Raw genomic sequence first — 19,801 nt, 5'->3', positions numbered from 1 at the left:
CCAGCTCCTCGGGCCGTGCACGCCGAGGTCCAGCCGCGGGGCCCTCTCCGCGCCGCGCTGGCTAACGGGGAAAAGTTTGTTTTCCGAATTCTGAAAGAAGCTCGCGCGGCCCCAGGACAGCTAAGGATTCCCGGAAAATGGGAGCCCGACCTCCCTCGCGGTGGAAGTGAAATGAATCCAGTTCTCTCTCCCTCATCTGCGTCCTGGTCAAACAAAGAGCGAAGCTTTATTTGCTTTTTTCAAACCTTGAGTTTCACGAAGCCACCTGCTACAGCGAACGAAGACCCTTCAATTGGATGGGAGACACATTACTGGAAAACTGCTTGTGAAACACTCAGGCGTGAAACGTTTCAACAGCAAAACTAAGTCTGGACCCTGTTCTGTGAAACAAATGGACCAAACCTAAAAATAGCATCACTTCCTACTGTCACGGTTTTGTACTTTTAAAATGATCCTTAGCGTTAGCGTTACTTTTTAAAATTTAAAAACAAAAATAGTTTTAAAATGTAAAAATAAAGCCTAAAGAGGGACTGATTTTGAAAACTTTAAAAAAAACTGTCCTTGAAAGCCACATAGATAACTATAGCATGATTTCTTAAATTTTTGTTTTCTTTTCTCTGAATCTCTGAACACTAAATCGGGGCTAAGGCTTGGGACTGGCGTTGGAATGGTGGGATTGAAAAAACAGACCCATTCCTGTAGGTTGTGAAGGGGTGACAGGTACTTGGATGGCAAAATTACTTTATCGGGGTGAACAACTTTAATGTGCAAAGCTGAAGATACGAACCTTTCTTTTTAATTCAGTTTTAGGGCCCCAGAGAGCTTGTGTCTGTGCCAGGGATTGAACCCTGGCACTGAACCCCGGGCCTCCAGCGTGCTAGGCAAGGACTCCAGCAGGGGCTGCATCCCCACCCTGTCCTTTCGCTTTCAAGGCCCCTTTAACGATTACAAGGTAAACAGCACAGTGTTGCGTTTATCTGAGTCAGGACCGGCAAGGTTCTGAGGCTGCGCTGGTTACCTGTAGCTCAGGTGACACTCGGGCAGCTCACCGCCGACAGGTGACCTGGTGTTTCTGCAGCTTCCTTCCCAGGCTCGGGCTGGGAGAATCCTGTAAGGTCTGGTTCCTGTCCTTTCTGCCGAGGTTCCCTGGGTCCAGTCACGTGGCCCTTCGTGTGCCGGCGAAAAGGAATGTGAAAACCTTTTACATAGTAAACACTTAACGCTATCTCTGCCTCCCTGTAGTAAAGGTAAATATAAACAAATTTGACTATTAAAATAGCAAAGAGGTTTGTTCAAACGCATATCCTTATTTACATTTACATTTATGTACATAATTTACACATTCATTTATAAAGAACATTATAACCTTCCTGTCCAAAGAGAGAAAAAAACGAAAATCCTTTTTGTTATTCCCGTGCGACAATTGTTTTGTTTTTTTTTTGTTTTTATTTTTGTTTTTGAGACAGGGTCTCAATATGTAGTTGAGACTGAACTGGAACTCACCATGTAGCCCAGGTTGGTCTCCAACTCACAGCGACCCTCCTGCCTCAGCCTCCAGAGTGCTGGGATTACAGGCATGCACCATCACGCCCTACTCCTGCAAGAAATTCTTGAACCTAATTCCACCTTTCTTCCAAGCTTGCTCTGCATCTTTGGAATAGTAAATCTGGCTCACTACTGTCTTTTTAAACTATTATTTTTATTTTGGAAAAATTTTTAAAACATTCAGGAAGGAGCTGAGCGTGGTGGTGCACGCCTGTAATCCCAGCACTTGGGGAGGCTGAGGCAGGAGGGTCGCTGTGAGTTGGAGACCAGCCTGGGCTACATAGTAAGTTCCAGGTTAGTCTGAACTACATAGTGATACCCTGTCTCAAAACAAACAAACAAACAAACTCAGGGAGGTATTATAAATACCCATTACCCTCATCCAAAATGAACAAATGATGACATGTCTTTTAATGAATAGTGGAGACTAAATGGTTTCACTTTTGGCTTAAATTTATATAACAGCCATGTCAGACCAGGTACTTTTGGGGGGATAGACATCAAGGAAACAAGGAAACACAAGTGTATATTCACAGAAATAACCACTGTGTGCTCATTTTTGTCATTTTCTTTCTAAATTAATGTACCCCCAAATCCTGAGACTCTGCAATGTATTTGTAATCTGAAGGAGAACATTTTCTAAGGTCAAGGCAGGCCGTGGAACCACTGAGCTAAATCCCTGGCCCAAAACTCTGATAGTTTTATGAAGCAGGCGAGTCACAAGTTTGAGACCAGCATGAAGAACTTAGTGACAAAGTGAGACCCTGTTTCAAAATAAAAATAAGAATGGGTGTAGTGGTATGCACCTGTAATCCCAGCACTCGGGGAGGCTGAGGCAGAGGATCCCTGTGAGTTCGAGACCAGCCTGGGCTACATAGTAAGTTCCAGGTCAGTCTCAAGTATATAGTGAGACCCTGTCTCAAAAAACAAAAACAAAACAAAACAAACAAACAAATAAAAATGAAAATGGCTAGGGATGTAGCTCAGTACAAAGGCCCTGGGTTCAATTCCAAATCCCAACAGAAAAAAATAAATATTTGACTCGTTAAAAGTTCTTGGAGCATTCATCTCGAGATTCCACAATCAAATGAACCTCTGTAAGCAGAAGTCATGGGAGGGCCGGGGTTTTAGCTCTGGCACCGAGCCTGCCTCAAAAGTGCAAGGTCCTGAGTTTGATCCTGGTACAAAAAAAAGAAGTCATGGGGCAGATGGAGAGGGGGAGCCAGGAGGAGTAGACATGGCTGCCCAGGTAGCCAGGCTCGGTGTAAAGCGATGACCCGTTTACCTGTTCCTGCTGTTAGTGGCTCAGGACAGACCAACTGTCCCCCCACCCGCCAGCCCTGGTGGCTCACGCTGCTTCTTTGTGAACACACAGGCCCCATTCTTGAACCTATGCTAAAAATGCTCCACAGATTTTGTAACCTTATGTGGGTTTTAAATAAACTGCATCTGAAAAGGCAGAACAAATATTCAAACCACAAAACATACATTGGTGAAACTAGGATTTGAGCCAGTGAGACTTTATGCTCCCAAACATTCTGGTCACCCCTGAGCCACGGAATGCCCTTCATAGAGCCAGGCTGGCCTTGAACGCATGGTGATCCTCCTGCCTCAGCCTTCTGAGGGCGGAGATTACAGGCATGTGCCACCATACCAGCACCTAAGAGTCTTTTACCTTCTCAAATAATGCTTCTCTCACACCAAGCTTTCAGTAATGGAAAACATGCCAAATCTGTTTACCAAAGCATGTGCGCTGGCGTCTTAGCCCCTCTCTGGGAAACTTCATAATGAAGAGCAGACAAGGGCAGGAATGTAGCCCAGTAGTAGAGCACTCGCCTAGCAGGTCAGAGGTCCTGGGTTCAGCCCCAGCTGAGCCAATATTTTAAATAGAATCAAACATCTAAGGAGGTACTTGGTTTTCTAGCAAATATGTTTTGTTTAGTTCGTTTTTTAATGATGCACTTTTGAAAATTGGCAATAAGGGAGCTGAGGATGTAGCTCAGCGGTGCCACGCCTGCCTGGCAAGCGCAAGGTCCCGAGTTCGATCCCCAGTACTGGATAAAAACAATTATGCAAAAAATTAACAATAAGATACACAACAGAACGAGTAAATGAAGAAAAGCCAGACCCCAGGCAAGCTTTCTCCCGACTTAGTCACTACTCTGATGCCCGCCTTAGAAACAAGTCAGCGCCCATGAATGTGCTGAGGAAACGTACAAACCAGAAGTGGTCTCCGTGTGCCACAGGCAGTGAATAAAATATTGGAAAACAGAGCCAGGCGGCTTCCATCTGAGGCTCTTCCCCTCTTACTGACTGTAGAGGTCACACGGAAGCTGGGTTACTTACTCTGAAAGGTGATTGTTAAAAAGGGCAAGATGGGGTCCGGGAATTCAGCTCAGTGGTTCCACCACCTGCCTCACAAGCGCAAGGTCCCGAGTTCGATCCCTGATACAAAAAAAAAAGAATAAAAAGTTTACATGTTTTATTACCTCGAATCAATACATTTAGGGTGCTATTAGTATGAATGCTATAGACACACCCCGTTCAAACTAATACTATCTCTAAAAGGAGCATCCCAGGGTTATTTTGGAAGGGAAAAATGCCTTCCTTTTAAAAATGTTTTTAAATTTTATTTTTGAAATAGGGCCTTGCTATGTAGTCCAAGCTGGCCTCAAACTGGAGGTGATCTTCCTGCCTCAGCCTCCTGAATGCAAAGATAACAGGCATGCACCACCATGAAAAAAAAAAAAAAAATCCCTTCCTTTATTGCAACTTTTTTTTTTTTTTAATTTTATTTTTGGTATAGGGGATTGAACTCGGCAAGCAGAGGAACCACTGAGCTAAATCACTGGCCCTCAATTATTTTTTAAAAAGAAAAACATACTAGTTTCCTTAACATTTGTTACACAGAAAAGAAAGAACATGTTATGGTGACAGTATTTTCAATGTTTTCTCCCTTTATCCATAGTTACTGATACCAGTAGTTAACATTTTAGAAAGAATTAAATTATTTTTGAAGGACATTTGGTTTTCTAGCAAATGTGTACTGTTTAGTGCATTTTTTATTGTACACCGAATAATTGCCTTTCCAGATTCTTATTCTTAAAAGACTGCCATGCTACACACACACACAGACACACTACACACACACACACACACGTGTCACACTGTGTCTGTGTCCTGTGCTGAATCTGGAAGGAATTGCTAGGAATTTGCTAGCTCTCACTGTGTAGCCCAGGCTGGCCTCGAACTCTGCAATCCTCCTGCGTCGGCCTCCTCAGTGCTGGGATTACAGGCCTGCGCCACCACACCCGGCACAAATCTCCCTTTTGATTCCCTACCTTTCCCCACCCCTGTTCCCCAATGGCCCCTTGCAGGTCACCTGTGCCTGCTGCCCGGAGTTCTCAGAGTGCCCGACCCGCCTGGCTCCACTAAATTCTCGGTGCCCGCTGTTCATTTTCCATCTCTGCCCTGCGGTTTGGAACCCCTTCCAGTTCTATAAAATGCAATGTGTGTTCGCAAGCACAATGGCCGGAGCTCGATCCCCAGTACCAAAAAACCCCAGAAAACAAAACAAAAAGATGCCATGTGTGTTTCTGAAGCGTTTTTTTTTCCCCCTCATAATTTTTGGGTGATTTTTGAGAGTGGCAGGGGATCTTTGAGGGGAATATCTTGAATAGGAAGGAATTTGTGTTTTTGTTTTTAGTTCTTCAAATGCCTTGCATTCTTTACTGCCTTCCAGCTTTGCACTTGGCTCCAGCTCTGTTTTCGTTGTTGCTTTGGTTTTTTGAGACAGGTCTCACTATGGAGTTCAAGCCAGCCCTGAACTCAGTATGTAGCCCCAGTGGGCTTCAAATTGCAGTGATCCTCCTGCCTCAGCCTCCCAAGTGCTGGGATCACAGGCCCGTGACACCCTGCCTGGTGCCCTTTCTATTGCTGCTTGTTTCTCTACTGACATCCTCTCCACTGAAATGCGGCTCACCCTAATTGAGATGGCCTCGTATTAAGTGCAAGATGCATACTAGGTACCCAAGACTTACACGAATGACAATGTAAAATATTTCAGGGCCAGGGATTTAGCTCGGTGGTTCTGCCACCTGCCTCACAAGTGCAAGATCATGAGTTCAATCCCTGGTACAAAAAAAAAAGAATTGTAAAATATTTCATTAATAATTTTATATGGATTATGTGTTGCATTTATTTGGGGAAATAGTGGGACAAAATATGTCATTCAAATTAATTCCACTTGTTTCTTGTAACTTTTTTAGTGTAGCTACTCGGAAACTTTTCAAATTATAGACGTGATTCACTCATTGGCCATGTAAGGCTCCTCTCTTACCTTCACGGCCACTCGTAATCTTTTCCATCCCTTCCCCCGTCTCAGATTTTTAAAAAGAGGGAAGCGGGTGCTTGGGATGTAACTCCTGGGCCAGTCTGTGCTAGAGAAACAGACCTAACACCGGACAGATGTACAAATGCCAGGGTGCGGAATGTCAGGGGCACCTGATTTATTTTTTTATTTTTTGGTACCAGGGATTGAACTCGGATCTTTGCGCTTGGGAGGCGGCAGCGGAACCACTGAGCTAAATCCCCGGCGGTGGCACCCGATTTAGCAGAGGTTCTCTTAACAAAGTTCTCAGATTGACACAGTCACTTGGCCTTCACAGCCGGCTCAGTCCCGATACTCTTCCCCCGAAAGAGTTGAACTCTGCTCGACATGGTTATTTTGTTTTGCAGAGCCAGGAATCGAACCCAGGGCTTCATGCAGGTGGGGCAAGTGCTCTACTGCTGAGACAGGTCCCTAGCCCTGTGGCCAGGCTTTCCATGAAGACAATTAAACGCCCAGGAAGATAATGAAAGTCTTCAATTTTCCATCTCACTGCATGGATGCAGCAAAGTTAGGGGGAATTGGGTGGATAGAAGGCAACCTTCATCAGTGCAGTGGACCCTTGACTTACAGACTGAACTCACTCCTGAGGGCTGGTCGTGACTCAAGTCAACTGCAGGCTCAAGCTCCTCTACGCAGCCTTCAACGTCTCTCTCCTGTACACACGTAGAGCTCAGTATCCTTGGACAGACACTGGCCCGGGATTTCTCTCTCTTTTTCTTCTCGATACCTGGGATCGAACTCAGGACCTAGTACTCACAAGACAGGCACGGTGCCACTGAGCTAAGTCTCCGGCCAGCCCAGGATTTCTCAACCCCACAAAGGAAAGGAAGTTGTAATGTTCCTCCCAGAGCTCTTTAAGAGTTAAATCTGGGGCTGGGGATTTAGCTCAGTGACACAGCGCCTGCCTGGCTAACGCAAGGTCCTGAGTTGGATCCCTGGTATTGCAAAAAAAAAAAAAAAAAAAGTTAAATCTGTATCTGAGACCATCTGGAAGCACAAGCAGCCGGCATTCAGGTTGTAACTCAAGACTTTGGTTGTAAATTAGAACTAAAATTCTAGTCATAACCCAAGTTGTACATATTTCAGGCCGGTCGGAACTCAAGGGTCTACTTATCCGTAAATATAAAAATATTCTGGGTGTGAAATACATGTGAGGATATAGAACAAACAATGTATTATATCTCCATGCCTCCTAGTTTTGATCTGTTTTTCTTTTGGCTATACAAACCCCTCTCTCTCCCTCTCTTTCTGTCTGTCTCTCTGTCCCCCCACACCATACTGGGATTGAACGCAGAGCTTTCACACCAAGCTATATCCCCAGTCCTTTTCATATTTTACTTTTCAGACAAGCTCTCACTGAGTTGCCCAGGCTGAGCTTGACGTTGTGATCCTCCTGCCTCAGCCTCCCAGAATGCTGAAATCACAGGCGAGCATCACCGTGCCCAAATCTTACTGCTTTTCCTGTGTGGACCGATGTACACGCCTTCCCTGATGAAATGTGATGCTGAAGAGATGAAGAGGAACTAAGAGGGGAGGAAAATGTAGGCAACAAATCTGATGACCAAGAAACCAGAACAACGTGAAACTGAAAGGACCTTTGATATCACCCTGTTTGGTATTTAAACCCATAACCCATTTATTTGTGGAATAAAAGCAGCTGAAGGAGGGCTGGGCATGGTGGTGCATTCCTATAATCCCAGCACACGGGAGGCTGAGGCAGGAGGATCACCACCAGTTCAAGGCCAGTCTGAACTACACAGCAGATACTATCTCAAAAATAAATGAATAAAAAGAATGCAGCTGAAGGATCACTATTCATCTACCATCCAAATATTTACTAACAAATCAGGAACATTCTCTGAAAATATATTTTCCAACAGGGAAAAAACAAGAAGAAACTAAAGCAGCGTGGCATTGTTTATGACCCTAAAGAAGTTGTGATTCCCTCTGTCAAAGTAGCAAGTTGTTGCCATTTGCTGAAGGCAAAGTACAGACCTCAGAGGGCTGACATGGGCCGGCTTGTCTTCCCCAAGCCGCTTCCAGCCGTGACGGGGAGCCCAGGTAAGACCTGAGCATTAGACTAGAGTAAGTATGCCACACAGCACGCATTTTCTTGATATTGAGGACATAAAACCAGCAATTAAATACACGGCTTAAAAACTAACTGTAGGTGCACAATGGAAGCTCTATTCGTCCAAGTTCTTTTTTTTTTTTTTTTTGAGACAGGGTCTCACTTTGAAGTTCAGGCTGGTCCTGAACCCCATTATGTAGCTCAGGCTGGCCTGGAACTCACAGCGATCCTCCTGCCTCGGCCTCCTGAGTGCTGGGATTATGGGCATACGCCCGGCTTTCCATAAATGTTTGTCTTTAAACTTTACCTGGCAATTTCTGGATAATTCAGGGAGGGAACATTCACATTCGGTTCCTTCTTGATTTGGCCAACATAGGAGAGAACAGGGAGGAAAGTTAGATCTCTAAGTTTGATTTGCAATAATGTGATTCCTCCGTGTCCCAAATGTTGTGAAATTAAAGCCTTACCAAATTAAAGCTTTATGTTTTGTAGACGTTAAAAAGAGCATAGGTGGGCCAGAGATTTAGCTCAGTGGTTCTGCCACCTGCCTCACAAGCGAAAGGTCCTGAGTTCGACCCCTGGTACCAAAAAAAAAAAGAATGAATAAGTTGCACATATTATTAATAATTTTGTGTTGATTATATGTTACAATGATAATATTTTGGATCTATTTGCTTAAGTAAAACATATTACTAAAATGTAATTATACCTGATTTTACTACCATAAAACTTTAAATTACATACGTGGGGGCTGTAGCCCAGGGGGACAGTACGTCTGAGCATGTGTTATTCCTCTTGTTCTTTCTCTTCTCCTCCTCTTCTTCCTCCTTTTTGCTCTTTTCCAGGGCTCAGGCTTGAACCTGGGCCTTGGGCGTGCTCACAAATAGTCATTATGGCTTTTGAACTCTTTTCTATCAATGCAGATCACAATCCACTTTTGCACCCCAAGGAGGCTGGCACTGGCCAAAACCCTCACCAGGAGGAAATAATCCGGAAGTTGGCCACGCAGCTGAGACACATCGGGGACGGCATCCACCGCAGGACAACTCAGGTGAGGCTCGATTAGCACGGCGAGGCCCCACCAAGTCGGACAAAGAGTGAACCGGACCATGGCTGTCCATGGCCAGGAAGCCCAGGAACAGCCGGCACTGTGCATGAATAACGTCTGTGCCCTCCAACTCTAGACCTGCAGGCTGGGCGCCCAGCAGGGCCAGCCGTGGGTCTCACTGCTGCTTAGCTGTGTCCTGGCAGCTGGCTGGACACGCACCAGCGACTGATGAGGTCTGGCCCAACATGCATCCCCGCCCTGCGTGCATGGGGTGCAAGGAGCTGCTCCACACCCTCGGAGTAGGACGCATGTTGGGGCCACCTGGCAGCTTAAGGAATCACAGATCTCTGGGCCCAACATTGAGAAATTCGGATTTAATTGGCTTGGGGCGAGGCTGAGTGTGCAGCACTCCAAAAACTTCTCCATGCACTTACTGCTGGGGCCTGAGCTTGGGGTTGTCCTTAAACCAGCCAGGTTTTGATGTGCGCCCCACCCCTGCCAGTTGCTCAGTTTCTCCTGACTGTGTTAAGCATAACGAGGGGCGCCAGGGGAGACTGATGCTCACTGCTTGGAATCTCGGGGCGATGAAATCACAGCTGAGTTTTCCTCCAGCATGGCCTGTGGCAGGGCTGCGGTGGGAGGCCGACTGCCTTGCTCCTGGAGCTGTGATGGCTCCTGTGAATCACTGCCACCACCACAGGGCTGTCTTCAGGGAGTTCCTGGGTCCTCTTCTCCTCTGCTGGTTCCAAATGTGGACAGCACACAGCCATTCCCTCAAATCAAACATCCCTAGAGACAAAGCATAAATGAGAGGCCCCACCGAGGGTGCTGTAGAGACAAGAAGGAGACAAAGAAAAACACGGATAGTCAGACAACATGTGTGATAAACCAGTTTCATGTGAACAGGTGTTTATTGAGCGCCTACTGTATGCCAAGCTCAGTAGCAGTGAGCAGGACAGAAGAGGAGTCGCTGTTCCTCAAACTCAGAATTTAGGGTGAGCAGACGACAAGGCAGGTGAACAGGAAACAGTAGGGTCAGGTGAGGAGGTGGGCAGGATGTGGGGCACTGAGTGAAGTAGAGTCTATAGGACCAGCTGATGGCTGGGATGTGGGCAGGGAGAGAAAGAGTAGTCATGGAGGATGTCGTAGTCACTTCACTCGTGGTTGAGACACAACAGCTGCAATTTCAAGCAGGAGAGGTTTATCTTGGTGCACACTTAGAACATGGTCAGTAGCTCCAGAAAGAAACAGCATAGCAGGGTGACCTAGGAGGAAGACTGCTCCACATCATGGCAGCCAGGAAGGAGCGAGCCAAGGGAGGAGCCAGGAAGGGAGATAAACACTTCCGGGTCACGCCCACGGCCACTTTCCTGTCCGCCAGACCCCACCTCCTAACAGGAAGTCAGCTATAAACCCCATAATCCAGTCACCGTCCCAAAGCCTGGCCTAGGAGTGCATGAGACTCATGAGGGACATTTAGATATAAACCGTAACAGATGACTCCAGTGTTTTGGGACTGAGCATCTGAAGGGATGGTGCTCCTGTTTACTGAGAAGAAGGAAGATCTGGGGACAAGACAGGGCTGTACCTGATCTTGAAATTCCAGTTCGACAAATAAGTTGAGAAGTTGTGGGTTGTGTAGGAGTTGGAAGAACCAGTCTGGAGTTCAGGGTGTTGCAGGATGAGATAAGAATTTGGGTTTGTTTGTTTGTTGAGACAGGCTATAGCTATGTACGTAGCTCAGGCTGGTCTTGAGCTCACGATCATCCTGCCTCAGCCTCCTGAGTGCTAGAATTGCAGGCATGCACCATCACCCCCAGCTTAAGAATCTGGGTTTTAAGGTGTTTCCTTTTCTGTGGGTTCACAGGCTGTGTCAAGTCCTTGTTCTCAGGCTAACTTGATATAGAAGAAAACCCAAAGCTATATAATAATATTTACTGAGGGCTTGCTATTTGCTAGGGATCATGCACTAAGGATCTTAACTAGCGTTATTTTCTTTTTTTCTTTCTTTTTTTGGTTTTTTTGAGACAGGGTCTCAATATGTAGTTGAGTCTGATCTGGAACTCACCATGTAGCCCAGGCTGGTCTCGAACTCACAGTGATCCTCCTGCCTCAGCCTCCCGAGTGCTGGGATTACAGGAGGGCACAGCCATGCCCAGATAGTACCAGCATTATTTTTTTCATTCTTACAACCACTAATGCAGTTGGGATTATTCTTCCTGATTTTCATATGAGGAAGGCTGGTGCTCAGAGAGGCTGAGTAACTTATCCTAGGTTGCACAGACAGGAGGCTACTGAACCAGGACTCAAAGCCATGTTAGGCTTACTGCCAAATCTACCCACCCCTCTATGACTCCCAGACCCACCTCCAGCCACCTGGGCCCAAGAGCATGAACCCTAGAGAGAGGTGGGGTTACCCCCTCTGCCTCTGGAAGTTTTCCGCAGGGGACTCCTTTCAGCAGGCCTCCTCTTGCATGGGATGTGAAGGGGTTCTGGCCTAATATGCAAAAACTCCTGGGTTCAATCTCCAGTACCACAAAAGAAACCTCACTCGAAAGCCTGACCTACTGGCCTCCATGGACAGCCATAGCCGTATACCACCCTGGGAGTTTAACATACACCAGAGAAATACACACGCCCTACTCAGTGTCTGTTCAGCTATGGCGTAAGTTCAGTGTGCTGGTTTTAGAGTTGAGAGACCAGTTCCAAAGCCTGGCTCGCCACTTCTTTATTGTGTGACTTTGGAAGTTACTCAACCTCCCTGGGTCTCTTTATGATGTGAGGTGACAGCCAGGCGTGATGGCTCATTACCATAATCCCAGCACTCTGGGAGGCTGAAGCAGGAGGATTCAAGTTTGAGCCCAGCACAGGCAACTTCGTGATATAGCAAGACCCTGTCTCAAAATAAAAAGGGCTGGGGACGTAGCTCAGTGTAAAGGCCCTGGGTTCAATCCCCACTAGGCAATATATCTATAAATCAATATCAAATATGGTTGTTGAGAGAATCACAGGAGGCAATCTCTGTATGTAACTTAGAACAGAGGCTGGCTCACAGAAAATGATCACTAAATATAACCTTGACCAAAAATTCGATCTTTTCCTACTCCTGCCCTTTTAGTATCCAAAGCCTCTTGGCTGTGTCACGCGTCACTGCGCACGCGCGTGGTGGTTACCGAACCGCCAGCTTCTCTGTAGGAAAAGTTTCCATGCATGACCGCACTTCAGAAATTCTAGGCAGTCTTCACCTCTGCTTCTGTTCAGCTTTCTGAGTACTCGGGGCTCCCTCCATACCTGAAGAGGAGAGCTCGGCGCAGGGCAAAGCGGAACAAGCACTTCCGGTGCCGCCTCCGCCTGCCCGGAAGTGGCCCTCACATGACCTCTGGGTCTCTTCCTCCGCCTTCTCAGTCCCAGCTGCCGTCCCAGCCGTGCGTTTAACGCTTCCCGCTCGGTCTGTTGATGCCGAGCTCTCCCAGCTTTTCTTTCTTTCTGTAATGAACACCTTTACTGGGAAAGCATTGACCCACTCTACAATTCACCCGTTTAAAGTATACCGTTCGCTGGTTTTCCTTACAGTCACAGACTTGTACAGCCACGGGTATGGCCAACTTTAGGGCGTTTTTGTCACCCTAAAGAGAAACCCCAAACCTATTAGCAGTCGCTTCTCATTTCCGCTATGTTCCTCACCAATCCACGTCTTTTCTCAATGGATCTGCCTCTTTGGGGCATCTCATGTAAGTGGAACATAAGAAGGTGCCTTTTACAAGAGACCTCTTCCATTTAACATGCACCCCTTTCACGGCCCACTCATGTTGAAGCATGTACTTCCTATACTTTATTTATTTATTTTGAGGCAGAGTCTCACTATGTAGTTGAGACTGACCTGGAACTCACTATGTAGCCCAGGCTGGTTTCGAACTCACAGCGATCCTCCTGCCTCAGCCTCCCCAGTGCTGGGATTACAGGCGTGTGTCACCACGCCGGGCAGTAGCATGTACTTTCCTTCCTTCCTTTTCATAAGTGGATAATAATCTGCTGTTCATCTGTACCGCAGTGTATCTGTTCCTCAGTTACTGGTGTTTCCACTGTTTTTGGTGTTGGAAGTAATGAGGCTGTGAACATTTCCGCATCAGTTTTTGTGTAGGCAAATATCTCTGATGCCATTGGGCACAGACCTAGGAATGAACGTGCTGGCTCTTGCTCAATTCGATGTTTGCCTTTTTGCGAGTTTCCCAAAGTTTCACGCTTTCAAAGTGGCTTTCCCATTTCAGCTGGTGGCCCGCTCACAGTGTGCGAGGGTCCAGTCTTTCCATATCCTTGCCAGCGTTTTGTCACTGTCTCTGGGATGGCAGCCGTCCTGCTGGGTGTGACATGGTGTCTTATTATGGGCTGTCACGATTCCTGAGGTACCCACTTCTTGTCACGAGCTTATCAGTCATTTGTTTATCCTGTCTATTCAGACCCTTTGCCTATTTTTTTTTTTTTTTTTTGGTCCTAGGGATCAAACTTGGGCCCTCGGGCTTGCGAGGCAGTTGCCGGAACCACTGAGCTAAATCCCTGGCCCTTTGCCTATGTTTAATTGGGTTATTTGTGGTTTTTTGTTTCATTGTATTTTTTGTTTGTTTGTTTTTGCTTTTGAGACAAGGTCTCACTACATAGTTTAAGCTGGACTTGAACTCACTAGTAGCCCAGGCTGGCCTCAAACTTGCAGCCGTCCTCCTGCCTCAGCCTCCCAAGTGCTGGGACTATAGGCAGGCGCCACCATGCCAGGCTCTGTCTTCATTTTTTTTTTTGCATGTGGGTTTCCAGTTGTCCCAGAAACATTTGTTGAAAGAACTACTCTTGCCCTGTTGAACTATCCTTGCTGACATGTGGTGATTTACTTCTGGATTCTATATATCTATCCTTATGTCCACACTAGCTTTCTTTGCAGCTGGATTTACGTAAACTATGAACTGTATCTTCCTTTATACTATAGAATTGCATTTTAAAACACTTTTGAATCACAGTATGTCTAATTTTTTTTTTCATTTGTCCTAAGTTCTGCTCTAAGACATTAAAGCCTTCGCTACTTCAAAGCAAACTTCAGTCGAGCAAGTTTCACAGAATCCCAGATGTGGCAGAGAAAATTTTCCCACAGATGGTCATCGTTTATTTGCCACCTGTGCTCTGTTAAACCCGGTGGCCACGCGGGCCCCAGATGCCTTCCTGTGACGGCCGTAGCTGGGCTCTGTTACCCACTGTTGGGACCTCCAGTGAGGCGCGCACCAGGCTACCCTGCCGCCTGCGGACTGACTGTTCTGTTCTTGCTCTGCCCACATTTCTTACTCTCTTATTCTTTTCACTTAAGCGAGTGTTGTGTTTTCAAAAGGGATCTGTGCTTCTCAAAAGAGCACCTATTTTACCCCTTAGCTGTGCGGGGTATGTGTGAAATGCTTGTTTTTCTTGTTGCTGTTTTGTAAAAATCTGGGACACTATGTCTCTAGATAAAAAGTGTGTTTTCATATAACACACCTTCAGCTTCCAATTGCTTTTAGGGTTTCTGCTTTTTGGTTTTTGGTTTGTTTTTTTAGTCGGGGTCTCGCTATGTCGTTCTGGCTGGCCTTGAACTCAGTATGTAGCCCAGGCCAGCCTCAAAGTTTTCACCAATCCTCCTGCTTCAGCCTTCAGAGTGGCTTTTACAATCTTCAATGTGCCTCTGCACTTCTATTCCATAGGACTCTATCCTGCGTTCTGGGAACAGTGCCTTCCTGGCTCTCCCTTTGCAGGTAGTCTGTTTACTAACCCTCCTGGAAGTAACCTGATTTGGGTTTTGTACTGTTTCTTCTGGGACCCTGAAAGAGCCAGTCATGCACAGGGAAATTCTTAGTTTGTTTGATTTTTTTTTTTTTTTTTTTTTTTTTTTTTTGTACTGGGGATCGAACTCAGGACGTGTGCTTGTGGGGCAGGTGGAGTGCCACTGAGCTACATCCCTGGCCCTGGGAAATTCTTAGTTTGTTAGAAAGAGGAATAGAAACTTAACATTTCTTTAAAAAAAAAGAAAGAAAGAAAAGAAACTAACATTTCTTGAACAATTTCTTCCAGATACTCTTTGAGACCCTTCCACATGTTGCACTTAATTACTGCAACTGTCCTACAACTTACAGTCACACAGGACAAGCACTCGGGTTTCAGAGAAGTGCGTAACCTCCTTAAGGTCACTCAGTGTCTGGGTTGCAAATTATGAGCCTCTGATCCAGTTTCTGTACTTTTTCTAACCTACTCCTCTGGAAGGAAGTGCATCTGATTTTCCTGACCTCATATCGCTATGAGAAGGGGAAATATCCCTTCGTGGTTTCCAGTTAATGGTAGAACAGTGTCTACATTCCTTATCCTGCTGCTACTGGTTTCTCATTCATTCGTTCATTTATTCAACTAATATTTAGTGAGCACCTGTTATGTGCCCCAAGCACACTCACTTATTTTTTTGCGACCAGGAAAGTGGCTGGGAAGCCACTAGAGGCCAGAGGATGGGTTATCAGCCCTGGAAACACAGCATCAATTTCCTGATAGCCAATATGGAAAAGCTGGGCACACACCAGTGATCCCTGCAGTTTGGGAGGCTGAGGCAGGAGGATCACAAGTTTGAGGAGTCCAATCTGGGCTATTGAGCAACTTCATAAGACCCTGTCTCAAAAAGAGAAAGAAAGAATGGGGGGGGGAGAAAAGAAAACTAAAAAAAAAAAGAGCCGAGGGTGTAGCTCGGTGCAAAGGCCCTGGATTCAGCCGCCAGTCAGAGGGGGCTGGGGAGAGGGCAGGTGCACCAGGAAACTCCCAAGATGACAGGGAGGATCTGGATATATGGGCCAGACCTAGCTACTTGGTTTCAACTCATGCAATTCTTTTTTTTTGTACCAGGGATCAAACTCAGGACCTTGCGCTTGCGAGGCACGTGTGGTGCCACTGAACTAAATCCCCAGCCCTCGTGCATTCTTAAATTGTTTGTTTGCAATATGGATTAAACCAATATTTTCTAGTGCATCCAATTTTGAACTTTGGACTATCCTAATGCTCTTTTTTTGGCAACCCCTCTCTCTGTTTCTCTTCTGTGACCAGGATCTTCTGCAGGAAGGCAGAGACGCACTGGCTCAGTTGGTCTTGTTTGTCTTTGGAAGAGTCGAGGTGACGCTGCGCCTCTTCTGGAATCACCACTTGCTGTAGAAGGGACACCAACGTGGCGCCCTGATTCCCTCTTCCCGTGAGAGCCGAGTCCTGCCGGGAGGGCCACAGGCTGCCTGGCCGCCGTCTTTCCCTGGGGGCAACGAGCTATGTGCTAACCTCACCCTCCAGCCAGTGGCCGCGCAGGGCCATCTGCTCTGTCATTTCCGCACCAGCACGGCCGCCGGGGCTTCCAGACCCACATCTCCGCTCCTCCCTCCTGCTCCCGGGTCCCCTCTTCCTCTGTGACCCCTCCATTTCCTCACTGACTGCTCTGACTTTGCCCTGCCCAGGGCATCTTGCTCTGCCGCCGACCCAGCAGGAGCGCGAGTCCTTGGCCTGCAGCCCTGCCCTCCCGAGCGCGGCCCAGAGTGAGTTCCGAACTCGGCTCTGACCGAGTGGCTCACGGATGGATCGGGCCCTGTGCTGGCTGACTTGGTTCACTCATTCTGTGCTGCTAAACTTCATCTTTCTCTTTCATGTTTTAAAAAAGTATCCGTCTCATAGCCTCCCAGCCTTTGTTAAAAGAATCATAAGTATTAAGAATGCTGTTATAAATTAAAAGTTCTCTGTGTGCATCTTGAGTTCTTCATAGGAAAACTGTTATAAAAAAAAAAAAACTACTTGAAAGGGCTGGGGATTAGTTCCACGGTGCGGCCACCTGCCTGGTTAAGCACAAGGTCCTGAGTTTGATCCCTGGTACCCCCCCCTAGAAAAACCAATTTAAAAATGAAATAAACACTGTTTTACTGAGCATGAAAACTGTGTGTTTGTCTTTTGTGGAGGAGGGGAGCCACGTATCCTACTCATACAGGTGTACAATTTTGTAAATACTGTGTTTCGTTTGTCCTTCCAAGGGGAAATGTCCCTGTTTTGTTTTGTTTTGTTTTTTAAGTCTGTCTCAGGCAAACTCCAACTATTTTGATCAGTTTAGGGTATGGCCAGCCGGCATGGAACAGATTCTGCTACTTCTTTTTCATTTATCTTAAAAATCCTTTTGAATCTGTATTTATTCATATAGTTCAAAAATCAAAACAATATAAAGTGGTTCAGAGTAAAAACTCTTGCTCTCTCTCTTTTTTAACTTCTCGAGAAAGGATCTCTCTATGGAGCTCAAGCTTTTCAGACAGCCAGGGTGATGTCAGCCGCGTCTTCCCAGTCCTGGAAACTCAGTTTCCTTCCCTGGGCAACCCTACCGGCCTCAGTGGGAGGGTGAGCAGTGTTTCTCGGCTTTGGGAGGTGCCACACCCTCCCTCCCTTCCTGTGGCCAGACTGGGTGTACAGAGCAGTAGCAGGACAGTGGTGACGCCCAGAGCTGAGGGAGAGGTGGGAGGCGGGCTGGGAAGCAGGAGTGGGATCCTTGGGGTTCGGCCCCCCAGGGACAGAGGTTCCCAGCTCAAAGTCCCGCTCTGGCCCGTGACCGCCAGGGGGCGCTCGGGCCCGGGTCTGTCCCGCGGGGCAGGGACTTGCAGGACCCCGCGAGGTCCCAGGAGAGCAGCCCGGGAAGCAACGCGGCGGAGATTTTGAGAGCAGGGGTGAGAGGGTCCCCGTCACGGCCTCACTCAGCGGCAGAGCAGCCGAGCTTAGTGAGGCCCACAGCTGCGGCGCGAGGTGGCCACACTGGGCTCGAACCCGCGACCTTGGGGGTCTCGCGGCCCAGCTCCAAACTTCCCACTTGCGCTGCGGAGGACTCGGAGTGGACGTCGGGGAGGAGCTGGCTCGGCTGCGGGGCGCTCGCTCAGAATCAGTGCAGTCCAGCGCGCCTTTCATCTTTATAAGACCCACGAGTCCCGGCCCAGTGGACCCTCCTCCCCTTAGAGCTCTGATTTTCTATCTCTCTTTCCACCTTTCTAGCCTTTAACCCGTGCTTCTGTGTGGAGCTGGCTTCGTAGATGGTGGAAGGTGAGTCCACGTTATGTATCATTTAGGTGCTTTTTCTAGGTAGGGAGCCCTTGGCACCTCCACCGGGTTTTAGACCAGCTCTTCCTCCTGCGAGGCCTCCTGTGCTCACAGGCGGGGCTTCATCTGCGCTGGATCTGGGCTGTGGGTGCTGGGATGAGAGCGCCTGGCGCTGGGTAGATGGCGAGTAGCCTGGAAGGGGCCAAGGGAGGGCAGGCTGCTGCTTGGCTGCCCTCTGCTGCCCGGGCTGTTTCTCCTCTGCTGTGCCGCCCTGCCCTGGAGCCAGCCAGTTATAGGCTGAAACTTCTGTCAGCTGTGAGCTACAGTAAACCTTTCCTTCTTTAACTTTGGGGGTCAGGAATTTTGTCTTGCAACAAGAAAAGTAACTAAGACACTCACTGAATTAAAATCGTACTTCTTCTGAGCCTTCTGCTGCCTGTAATCTCAGCACTCTGGGAGGCTGAGGCAGGAGGATCCCATGTCTGAGCCCAGTCTGGGGCTTTGTACTGATTTTGCAAGATAGTGGAGAGAGAGAGAGAGAGAGAGAAAGAGGCACCTCCCCACCTTGATTGCTCCTGGAGGAAGGGTCTTCTCACTCCCACCCTCAGCCACGTCCTTGCTTTCTGCCTCTGACCAGCTGTCCGGCCGTCACCAGGCCGCTCTTGGGAGCAGGTCCCCCATCCAGTGTCACCCGGCTGGTTCCAGAACTGACAGGTGCCTGGCACGCGGCTGCCCTTCTCTGGTTACCGGTAGTATGAATGAGCCAGTGACTGTTTCTCTCGTGTCTTTCGGGGACAAGATGGAGGTGGGTTGGTTTTTGTCACTGCCAAAGTATGGTCTTGGATAATTCTCTCTTTTGCTTCAGTTTAAAAAAAATTTTTCCTTGGTGTTTTGAGACAGGGTCTTGCTATGAAGTTCAGGCTGGCCCTGAACTCATAGAGATCCTCCTGCCTCAGCTTCCCAAGTGCTGGGATCACAGACATGCACGACCACACCCAGCATTGCTTCAGTGATTGTTTTATTTTGTTTTTCGGGTGCTAAGGCTGGAACCTAGGTCCTTGTGTACATTGGCAATCTTTGTCCTCCTCAGCCACACCCCCAGCCCCATTTCTACCTGTGAAACGAACCCACGGAGCTCTGATCTTTATGTCATGCAGCCATCAAGTGGAATTTTTTGTTTGTTTTTTGAGACAGGGTCTCGCTGTGTAGTTGAGACTGACCTGGAACTCACTATGTATCCCAGGCTGGTTTTGAACTCACAGCGATCCTCCTGCCTCTGCCTCCCGAGCGCTGGGATTACAGGCGTGCGCCACCACGCCTGGCTTTTTTCTTTCTTTTTTTTTTTTTTTTTTTCTTTTTGAGATGGTTCCAGGCCGGGCTGAGCCTCGTGCTGCCTCTGTGACCTCTGATTCCCGACTTGGAAAAAGCCCTAACAACAGCAGCTCTTCATAGAGTCGCGTGGCCATCCAAGCATCAACACGCATTTCCGGAGCACCTACTATGCTCCAGGTGCTGTTCTGGGTGCTCCTGGGCCCCAACGCCCTTGTTCAGAACCCAGAAACATCGAAAAAGGGGCAGGGAGGGGCAGGGGGCCGCTGCTGGGAGGAGGCGGCCTGGCTGGGGGGGCGCGGGCCGTGACCAAGTCGCTGTCCCC

At 47.7% G+C, this 19,801-nt stretch overlaps 1 protein-coding gene and 1 long non-coding RNA gene across 3 annotated transcripts; one reads left to right on the top strand and one right to left on the bottom strand.

Annotated features, from left to right (window-relative positions):
• Positions 1-73: 73 nt before the first annotated feature.
• On the bottom strand, positions 74-4,035 carry LOC104849072. The gene is made up of 3 exons (XR_776641.2): positions 3,892-4,035; positions 1,019-1,236; positions 74-380 (listed from the first exon to the last, which is right to left on the bottom strand). It is a non-coding gene; the product is annotated as an uncharacterized LOC104849072 (long non-coding RNA).
• Positions 4,036-7,718: 3,683 nt separating this feature from the next.
• Positions 7,719-16,962, top strand: Pxt1 (peroxisomal testis enriched protein 1). Of its 2 annotated transcripts, XM_019204702.1 has the most exons (3): positions 7,719-7,996; positions 8,930-9,057; positions 16,147-16,962. In XM_019204702.1, exons 1-3 carry the CDS (start codon positions 7,945-7,947, stop codon positions 16,249-16,251), a joined length of 285 nt encoding a protein of 94 aa, XP_019060247.1. In that variant the 5' UTR covers positions 7,719-7,944; the 3' UTR covers positions 16,252-16,962. The 2 variants fall into 2 exon arrangements, 1 of the variants encoding a protein (XP_019060247.1); XR_002024754.1 differs by lacking the exons at positions 7,719-7,996; positions 8,930-9,057 and adding an exon at positions 12,709-12,785 and having other exon boundaries at positions 16,147-16,225.
• The last annotated feature ends 2,839 nt before the right edge of the window (positions 16,963-19,801 follow it).

This window comes from Fukomys damarensis, unplaced genomic scaffold, assembly GCF_012274545.1.
Source record: "Fukomys damarensis isolate Sample0158 unplaced genomic scaffold, DMR_v1.0_HiC HiC_scaffold_20, whole genome shotgun sequence".
In the NCBI taxonomy this organism is placed as follows: Eukaryota; Metazoa; Chordata; class Mammalia; order Rodentia; family Bathyergidae; genus Fukomys; species Fukomys damarensis.
This window is presented reverse-complemented; position numbering and strand designations above follow the sequence as displayed.

Excerpts from the sequence above, each read along its gene's own strand:
- Pxt1 (XM_019204702.1), top strand. The coding sequence starts at position 7,945 with ATGGGCCGGCTTGTCTTCCCCAAGCCGCTTCCAGCCGTGACGGGGAGC. Across the intron at positions 7,997-8,929 it reads AGCCGTGACGGGGAGCCCAG|ATCACAATCCACTTTTGCAC; the intron begins GTAAGACCTGAG and ends CTATCAATGCAG. Across the intron at positions 9,058-16,146 it reads TCCACCGCAGGACAACTCAG|GATCTTCTGCAGGAAGGCAG; the intron begins GTGAGGCTCGAT and ends TTCTGTGACCAG.